Raw genomic sequence first — 10,497 nt, 5'->3', positions numbered from 1 at the left:
TGCTGATTAAATAAGCAATAAAACTGGCCTTCTTTAGACTAGTTGAGTATCTGGAGCATCAGCATTTGTGGGTTCGATTACAAGCTCAAAATGGCTAGAAACAAAGAACTTTCTTCTGAAACTCGTAAGTCTATTCTTGTTCTGAGAAATGAAGGCTATTCCACGTGAGAAATTCCCAAGAAACTGAAGATCTCGTACAACGCTGTGTACTACTCCCTTCACAGAAAAGTGCAAACTGGCTCTAACCAGAATAGAAAGAGTGGGAGGCCCCGGTGCACAACTGAGCAAGAGGATAAGTACATTAGAATGTCTAGTTTGAGAAACAGACGCCTCACAAGTCCTCAACTGGCAGCTTCATTACATAGTAACTGCAAAACACCAGTCTCAATGTCAACAGTGAAGAGGCGACTCTGGGATGCTGGCCTTCTAGGCAGAGTATCAAAGAAAAAGCCATATAAAAAGAAAAAATATTAAGATGGGCAAAATAACACAGACACTGGACAGAGGACACTGCCGTCCTGTGGGTTGTCACTCTGGCCTTGGCCTAACATCTAAGGCTGAAAGACAAAAATGAATGTTTCACTAAGATCCTAAGGAGCTCTACAGTACTATTAGGCCTATGAGATGAATTATATGGAGGATGTGCTGTTTCTGTGTGTTAATGTATACTCTATGTGAAACCTTTGGAAATACCTGGATTTCTGCAAAGATTGGTCATAAAATTGATCTTCATCTAGGTCACAACAATAAACAAACAGTCGGCTTAAACTAATAACAAACAATTATACATTTTCATGTCTTTATTGAACACACCGTGTAAACATTGACAGTGCAAAGTGGAAAAAGTATGTGAACCCTTGGATGTAATAACTGGTTGACCCTCCTTTGGCAGCAATATCCTCAACCAAACATTTTCTGTAGTTGCGGATCAGACCTGAACAACAGTCAGAAAGAATTTTGGACCAGTCCTCTTTACAAAACTGTTTCAGTTCAGAAATATTCTTTGGATGTCTGGTGTGAACTGCTCTCGAGGTCATGCCACAGCATCTCAAATCAGGTTGAGTTCAGGACTCTGACTGGGCCACTCCAGAAGGCATATTTTCTTCTATTGTTGATTTACTTCTGTGTTTTGGGTCGTTGTCCTGTTGCATCACCCAACTCCTGTTGAGCTTCAATTGGTGGACAGAGCCTTACATTCTCCTGCAAAATGTTTTGATAATCTTGGGAATTCATTTTCCCATCAATGATAGCAAGCTGTCCAGGCTCTGAGTCAACAAAGCAGCCCCAAACCATGATGCTCCCTCCAACATACTTTACAGTTGGGTTGAGATTTTGATGTTGGTGTGCTGTGCCTTTTTTCCCTCCACACATAGTGTTGTGTGTTCCTTCCAAACAACTCAACTGTAGAATCATTTGTCCACAGAATATTTTGCCTGTAGCGTTGTGGAACATCTAGGTGCACTTTTGCAAACTTCAGACATGCAGTAATGTTTTTTTTGGGACCGCAGTGGCTTCTTCCGTGGTGTCCTCCCATGAACACCATTCTTGTTTAGTGTTTCACGTATCGTAGACTCGTCAACATAGATGTTAGCGTGTTCCAGAGATTTCTGTAAATCTTTAGTTGACACTCTAGTATTCTTCTTAACCTCATTGAGCATTCTGCACTAAGCTCTTGCAGTCATCTTTGCAGGACGGCCACTCCTAGGCAGAATAGCAACAGTGCTGAACTTTCTCAATTTATAGACAATTTGTCTTACCATGGACTGATGAACATCAAGGCTTTTAGAGATACTTTTGTAAACCTTTCCAGCTTTATGCAAGTCAACAATTCATAATCTTAGGTCTTCTGAGGTCTCTTCTGTTCGAGGCATGGTTCACATCAGGCAATGCTTCTTGTGAATAACAAACTCACATTTTGTGAGTGTTTTTTATCGGGCAAGGCAGCTCTAACCAACATCTCCAATCTCGTCTCATTGATTGGACTCCAGGTTAGCTGACTCCTGACTCCAATTAGCTTCTGGAGAAGTCATTAGCCTAGGATTTCACATACTTTTTCCAACCTACACTGTGAATGTTTAAATTATGTATTCAATATATACAAGAAAAATACAATAATTTGTGTGTTATTAGTTTAAACACACTATGTTTGTCTATTGTTGTGACTTGAATGAAGATCAGATCAAATTTGATGACCAATTTATGCAGAAATCCAGGTATTTCCAAAGGGTTCACATACTTTTTCCTGCCACTGTATATGTAGGTGGATGTTTTTTTTGTGTGTTTTTTTTACTTTTGTTACAAAAATCTTTCCCTTGGGAAATGTTTTTTTTTAAAGGTGGGAAGGAAATTGTGTTGGGGAGAGAGCTGAGTTATGTACTAGACTGGTGGGGGTCGGGAGAGAGTTGAGTTATTGACTAGACTGGTGGGGTTTGGGCGTGCAGGTGGCTCGGGCTGGCTGGGCGGTCTGGCTGAAATTTGATATTAAGGATGTCTTGATAAGTCTTTGTAATACATTTTTTAAAGAGTCGTTAGGCTATTGGTTAAAGGTGCAACTCAATATTGATTATTGAATTATCTTTTATCTAGTTCAGTCTTATCAATCACTTAAACATATTTAATAATGTTCTCTTACTTAAGCTTGGTGACTGTGGGCATTTTTGCTTACTTTTTGTTATTCTAAATAGAGACGGCTAGAAGGGCTATGCGTCATATTATATAGATTGTGTAGAAATGCAGGAAATTAGTTTTAGATGCCAAAACTAATTCTGGAGGAAGACTCAAAGACCCCCGCACCAGGTTACCAGGTCACAGTTAATTACAGCTGTTTCCCCCCTCTGGCACAGCATGGTTTGTGCCCTTATGGCTCAAGGCTTTGAAGGTCACTGATAATTGAGCTCTTTTATAATGTTCGTCAGGGGCTGTCAAGTGTCAGAAGTAAATCCCAGGGACCAGGGAGGAGAGGGCAGTGCGTCACATGTCACAATGTTTTGTTTTCAGTGGAATAGCTCTCTTGTAGTCTCCATAACCCTGGAGTCACAGTAACTGCACAGCTGTCTCATACACACACACACATTTACATAACTGGCTTTTACTTAACATAATTTGTGGTGCATTATATATTTTTTTTTTAACATAATATTGCAGGGAATTTCCCCACACAAACATGCATTACAGAAAAATTCAGTCTTGTGGCCGGGCACAGAATATGTAAGGTCTCCTCTTTGCGCTCCTTCTACTTTACTAGTTTATGACCATCCCTAGTTAAATAAAAATACAATAAAAATACAAATTCATGACCTGCATCTCCCTCTACTGGTAGGTGTAGGGTCAGTTAAACTGCGGTAGAGCTTCCTCCAGTATGATCCAGCTCAAAACAAGGAAATGGAACATGTAAGCTAGCTAGATGCGATTCCAATCACCGTTACACTTTGTAATTAGAATTGGCTAGTTATGGTAAAGAAACTTGAGTAGGCGTGACATCTGTTATTTTGAAACTGATATTATCAAAATAATTTTAATAAGTAACGTACACAGCGCAGCGGCGGCAGGTGTCACAAACGGAAGAAGTCCATGTAACGTTAGCTAAAGTATCGCGTGACCGCAAAAACGAAAAAGTTTACGGATTTGCTTTGTTCTGTGGCTACTTGATAAATATTGTGACTCTTTTTGGATCATCTCTTTATTTACGGCATCGATTTCATAAAATGGATATAATTTGCTCGCTGTATTTTAGTTACGTTAGATAGCTATCGTACCATCAGACTCATGAGTGCTTCCCGCTGGTTCGCTGGCTAACTAGCTAGCTAGGTGCTAGCTAAATGGCTAGCTAATTTGAGAAGTTCACAGAGATGGATGATATAATTTCGCTCAGCTCGGGGAGCGGAGAGGACTCGGATGTTGAAGTTGTTGGCGTTTACAGTGACACCGAGAACAAGGCCGAAGCAATACCTTTTATCAGAGGAGGATGGGTCAATCTGGCTGCCTACACACCGGTAAGTTGCAAGGGCTACCCCGTACAACAACAGAAGAGGTTTGTTTGACATATGGCACGTGTGAAAATACAAGAGTAGGTAGCTTGCAGGCCCAAATGATGTAGTTGTTCAGAAAAAAAAGTTGTTGGCATTGACAGCTAGCTAATTAGCTGTTTGTTAATGTAATGCAAAACCAGTTGAGGGCGTGGCGCGTGCCACAAACTGGCGCTACTGTATACAGACAGTCATTGGTTGATCCACTTCACTCACCAACTCCTCAGCTGCAGTTTGGGATTTACTGAACTTGTTGACCCGACCTAACTTTTCTTATCAACATTTTGAAAATTATAGCTAACGTTACATTGTTGTTGAAGATATTCAATGTGGTATTGCCATACTCTATTTACCTGGTAATAGTTTGAGAGTAGACCAAATCGTTGTCCAGCTAGCTAGCTAACGTTAGCAGTTATAACGTAACGACGCGACTGTCCAAAAACACACCTGGTCAGGCCAGGGTTAATGTTTTTTGTTGTTGATGATATTGAGAATATTAAATAATGGCGTCTGCAGTCGATGGCATACATATTCAGCAACCTGAGATCAGTCAATGCAAACATTTAAATGAAATATACTTTATGTTGATGTTTACCTCATAGAACTAGAATGAGATTCTATTTACTGTGGTACACCTGTCTCTTTCAGTTTGTGATTGACATTACTGGTCGGAGGTGGGCACTACCACCACCAAGGAGGCGCAGGAGGAGGGACCCAGGTGGGCCTGTAGAAGTGGTGGACTTGAGTGACAACAACCTCTCGGATCACTCAGATCCAGGGCCGGTGAGTCCACTACCTCAGGGAGAGAAAAAGACTGAGGGACTTTCAAAACACAAAGGACCACACACCAAAAGTCCAGATTCTCTGTCCCGCTCCCCAACTGAACAAGAGTTGGAGAACAAAGCTGTTTTAAAAGCAGAAGAACGTGACATCCTTGAGTCCAATCAGAGTTCTCTCAGGGATTCATCTTCAACTAGACCACCAGATGTCAAGAACGCTGTGAAATGCTCAGACGTAGACATTCCAAAATGTCCTGTCAAATCACCAAGTGTGCCTAAATCTGAACCGCCAGCAGAGAAGGCAAAAGCCTCAGGGTCTTCCTCTTACCAGATAACTTGGGAGTCACAACAGTGCTTGGGTATAACTTCTCAACCACTGTGTGAAGGGAAAGAAGAGCCAGAATGCCTCAAGGCCAAGACCCAAACCTCAATAACCATTCCAAATGAAGCTCCGACAAGCTGCACTGGAAAAGTAGAAAAGCATGCATTGGAAGAGCAAGAAATAGAGTCTATGTTTACAACGTATACACCTCTTCTGACAGAGGAAAGGGAAGAACCAGGGTCTCCACAATCATTACTCTATGCTACTCTCTCCCTCTCCCCCCAAAGCCTAGACAGCCCCTATTACATCCCTGATGATACAGACCCAGACCCTTTCAGGTTCTCAGAGGATTGGGGTGTACGTGAAACTCGGCACAACGACACCTGTTATTCCCCTACACACATCCCCTTTGAGAGCTCTCTCTCTCCACCTCTACCTGATGATCAGACAGTGTGTCTCAACCAGAGTCTTAAACAGGATCCAGTCTACCCCAATAGCTCCCCTACCAATGGCACAGGATCAGTGCTGTTGGAGGAAATAAATCAACTTCAGGGCTTAAACCACACCATCTCCAGTCCCTGCTCTCCTTCCATAGAACCAGACCAGCAGGCTCCCCAGAATTCCCAGCTAACCACCGGCTCCAACTCCCCTGGCTCCTGCATGGGAGGAACTCATAGCAATAATGAGAGCCAGCCCAACCGGACGCCCAACCGGACCCCCAGCCTTACGTCCACAGTCATCCTAGCTGGGGAGTCCCCAGACTGGCCTTTGGATGAGACTGATGCGGATCTGGTTATGGATAGCCCCCTGTACATGTGTAGTAGTATCCCTAGTGACCCTCCCATGTCGCTGCGGTCTGAGGACATGGATATGGAGGCAGGGCCCAGATCTCCTGAGGCCAGCCAGCCTGGTTTGGGGGCTGAGGGCTTGATGACTACTGCATGGAGGGATGGCAAGGAAGGAGAGGAGATGGTTGGTGGTGAGAATGACATGGAGGTCAGCAGAGAGGACAGACGCTATGTGTGTCCAATCCAGCTCAGGAAACTGAGGCAGCTGATGGCTGGACCAGTTCAGCACCTGGTAAGTAGGAGAGACATTTTCCCCACATTTTCCTGTGGTTTCTCTCACTCTCTTCTGTTGTTTTTCTCTTTCTCCCTTTCCAGGAGGATGAGGAAGAGGAGGATGATGGTTTTGGTGACCCAGAGCCTCTGTGCAGACAGAGCCTGAGCCTGGTGTACAGCACCATGGAGGAGAACTACCCAGAGGGCACCCTGCAGCTGCTGTCTGACCTGCTGCAGCCCCGCTTCTTCCCCCCCATCGACATCACCACCCACCTCCTCAGAGGCATCCTGCTAGACCCCCAGTGTCCCGACTTTCTCTGTCTGGAGGCCTACACTCTCCTCATGAGGACCCAGAGGCACAATCACACCGATCAGACCACTATCCCATGGGACTGGGAGCTGTTGACGTCAGTCATGGCTGCTGAACAGGTAAGGACAGTGACAGGCCTCTCTCAGCACCTTAACAATTGATTATGATTATACACCCAGTTTTTATTAGAGCAGTGAGGGAAGCAATGTTTCCACAAGCATCAGGTTTACAGGGGTATTATGCTTTCACTAGGATAGTTGATCTGACCACCTGCCCTTCCCGTCAATTCTCCTCTTCCTTAGAGCCGTGGCAGGAGGCTCTGCTGTGAGGTGGTGCGTATGCTGCTGCAGTACGTCGTCCAGACCATGGAGGATGACTTCCGGGTCAAACTCTCCTTCCGTGATCTCCACCATTCCATCGCCAAGGCAACCCTGTCATGTGATGTACGGTTCACCCAGGTCAGGTGAGCATTGTGTGTCCAGGAGAATAAAATATATATATATATATACATATTTGTCTTTATCAGTTCCTGAGAAAAGAGACAGATGTGCATTTTGTTGAGGTTTGTATGACAATTTAATTCGTGTTTAATTATTTTCTACATCTTCTCCCTCCCATCAGAGATGTTATCAATTGGCTCTTTGCTGCTATTGTGAAATCAACAGGGGACAAAGGCAACATGTCTGCTAACATTGAGGTGAAAACACAGAAGGAAAAAGATGAACATCTAAAGTGAGTTAAAAATTACATCTGCATACAACATTCCACACCCCTTGACTCATTGTTTTGAGATTGGAAATATAGCACCCCACCCTTCATATCAGGTCAGTTTGAAGGATACAGAATAGAAACAGAGGACACACAGTCAATGTGTGTGTGTGTGTGTGTGTGTGTGTGTGTGTGTGTGTGTGTGTGTGTGTGTGTGGGTTGTGTGTGTGTGTGTGTGTGTGTGTGTGTGTGTGTGTGTGTGTGTGTGTGTGTGTGGTGTGTGTGTGTGTGTGTGTGTGTGTGTGGTGTGTTGTGTGTGTGTGTGTGTGTGTGTCATGTGCCTTATGTGGTGTCATGTGCCTTATGTGTGTCAGAATGGTGTTCCTCCTCCAGAAGATGCTGTCCTTTGCCTTGGAGGTGGATCGCTCCCCGGCTCTCAACTCAGCAAACTCTCTGGGGAACTCTTCCACACGCTCATCAGCACTGTCTGTCTGAGACACACAGGTCAGGGTTTGAGGATGAGGGGATGTTGAGATGAATGGACGTGTCAGGAGGACTATGCTTGCTGTGTAGAGACAGACAGCATCAACGCTTCACCTTCTCTCTTGCCTAGGATGCTGATGCTGGAGACCCTGGAGAGCAGACTACTGAGATGTAAGCTGATAGAGCACCTGCTGCACCATGCAAGTCCACAGAAGACCCCTCTGCCCATGTCTCTGAGTCTGCTGCTACACTTCCTACACAACGCCACCCTCCCACCTGACCCTACGGTGAGTACTAGTACTGCACAACGGCCACCCTCCCACTTGAACCTACGGTGAGTACTAGTACTGCACAACGCCAACCCTCCCACTTGAACCTACGGTGAGTACTAGTACTGCACAACGCCACCTCCCACCTGACCTACGGTGAGTACTAGTACTGCACAACACCACCCTCCCACTTGACCCTACGGTGAGTACTAGTACTGCACAACGCCACCCTCCCACCTGACTCTACGGTGAGTACTAGTACTGCACAACGCCACCCTCCCACCTGACCCTACGGTGAGTACTAGTACTGCACAACGCCACCCTCCCACTTGACCCAACGGTGAGTACTAGTACTGCACAACACCACCCTCCACCTGAACTCTTGGTAGTACTAGTACTGCACACCCACCCTCCCACCTGACTCTATGGTGAGTACTAGTACTGCACAAACACCACCCTCCCACCTGACTCTATGGTGAGTACTAGTACGCACAACACCACCCTCCCACCTGACTCTATGGTGAGTACTAGTACTGCACAACACCACCCTGCCCACCTGACTCTATGTGATACTAGTATTGCACAACGCCACCCTCCCACTTGACCCTACGGTGAGTACTAGTATGCACAACACCACCCTCCCACCTGACTCTATGGTGAGTACTAGTACGCCACAACGCCACCCTCCCACTTGACTCTATGGTGAGTACTGTACTGCACAACGCCACCCTCCCACTTGGACCCTACGGTGAGTACTAGTACTGCACAACACCACCCTCCCACCTGACTCTATGGTGATATACTAGTACTGCACAACGCCACCCTCCCACCTGACCCTACGCGTGAGTACTAGTACTGCACAACGCAACCCCCCACCTGACTCTACGTGAGTACTAGTACTGCACAACACCACCCTCCCACCTGACTCTATGGTGAGTACTAGTACTGCACCAACGCCACCCTCCCACCTGAACCCTACGGTGAGTACTAGTACTGCACAACGCCACCCTTTCCCACTTGACCCTACGGTGAGTACTAGTACTGCACAACGCCACCATCCCTCCTGACCCTACGGTGAGTACTAGTACTGCACAACGCCACCCTCCCACCTGACTCTATGGTGAGTACTAGTACTGCACAACACCACCCTCCCACCGGACATTACGGTGAGTACTAGTACTGCACAACGCCACCCTCCCACCTGACTCTAAGGTGAATACTAGCACTAGATTTTGAATTGATGAAGGAAGTCATGTTCATTTATATGGCATCTCAAAAAACAGTACACGGACCAATTGTTTTACTAAAATAGTAAGAGAAGTCATAAAGGTATGTAGCATAGGCTCAGTCCGTTTCTATTGTTCTTCAGGATGGAGCTGAGAGCTGGAAGAAGTGGGAGGAGTTGGTCCAACTACTATGGATGTTGTTGCTGAGCTATGAGGAAGTGATGAAAGGTGGGCCACTGAACGATTCACCCATCAAAAGGAGCATTCCTGAACAGTTTATTTAACTTTTAAATTGGTCACAGCCTCTTTAGGCTTTCCCCTTAGTTTTGTCCTCCTAACCCAGGGGTTCCCAAACTTTTTTGGCCCACGACCCCATTTTGATATTTAAAGAATTTGCAACCCCACCATGTTCTTTTTTTTATTGGGTCTATGACAGTCTATTACAAATCAGTCTGAAAGTACTTTTGACACTATTTCAGTCTGAAGGCAGTATGGTTTGAAGTAAATTAAATGTATCTGAAAGGTATTGGGAAGTTCAGAAGATCACCAGGAAATCATTGTGTGATCTTCTGTGTAGAAAATAACATCATTTATGTTTTTTCCCCTCAGTCTGATTTTGTGCCTAATCTTGTCCACTCTGTTCTAATGAGACTTGTGGGCATTGCAGAGGGAAATAGAAGACACATTTTTCCTGAGAGTCTTATCTTTCAGTGATGGGGTCATACTATTTTGTTGCTTAATACCTTTCAACGATAGAGACACATATTGTAGGAAGAAAATAGAAACCGCTCTATTTATTACAACTACATCTAGTGGCTACCGGAGGTTAGACGTTACCCTGGTTCTATAAACCAAGCACGATTTTTCTCTCGCAACCCTATTTTCAAATCAGGCGACCCCTAGTTTGGGAAATCATGTCCTAACCCATCTGCACTTTGACCCCTTGAAACCTCCAGGTCACCTGCGCTCTGCCGTCACCGAGCGAGGGGGCTACGGTCGCGCTCCAATCCAGACAGTGAATGATTCTTTGTCGCGGTTGGCGGTCCAGGAGGCTATAGAGACCTTCCTGTCCAGAGCCCAGGCTGACCTGGGCCAAGACCTGCCTCCACACATCCACGAGTCCCTCACCTACCTGCAGGATCATCTGCTGGCCTCCTCTCATTGACGATAAGCTCAGCGCTTTGGTTCAAGCGGCTGTTGATTGATTTCTATTTATTTTTGTAATGATTCATTCAGTTTTCAAATTTTTCCCCCAATGAATTGTTTTAAATAAATATTTATTATTTTTTTAAACTAATTGTCTTAACTATGTTT

At 45.1% G+C, this 10,497-nt stretch overlaps 1 protein-coding gene across 1 annotated transcript; it reads left to right on the top strand.

Annotated features, from left to right (window-relative positions):
- The first annotated feature begins 3,317 nt into the window (after positions 1 to 3,317).
- On the top strand, positions 3,318 to 10,480 carry simc1 (SUMO interacting motifs containing 1). Its single transcript, XM_070444735.1, is given in 10 exon segments — positions 3,318 to 3,992; positions 4,674 to 6,206; positions 6,290 to 6,616; positions 6,800 to 6,960; positions 7,119 to 7,229; positions 7,580 to 7,644; positions 7,647 to 7,705; positions 7,814 to 7,975; positions 9,327 to 9,411; positions 10,140 to 10,480. Coding segments are annotated over 10 exon segments (2,856 nt in total). The 5' UTR covers positions 3,318 to 3,848; the 3' UTR covers positions 10,349 to 10,480.
- Positions 10,481 to 10,497: the final 17 nt, after the last annotated feature.

Source organism: Salvelinus sp. IW2-2015, linkage group LG8 (assembly GCF_002910315.2).
Source record: "Salvelinus sp. IW2-2015 linkage group LG8, ASM291031v2, whole genome shotgun sequence".
Classification (NCBI taxonomy): domain Eukaryota; kingdom Metazoa; phylum Chordata; class Actinopteri; order Salmoniformes; family Salmonidae; genus Salvelinus; species Salvelinus sp. IW2-2015.
This window is presented reverse-complemented; position numbering and strand designations above follow the sequence as displayed.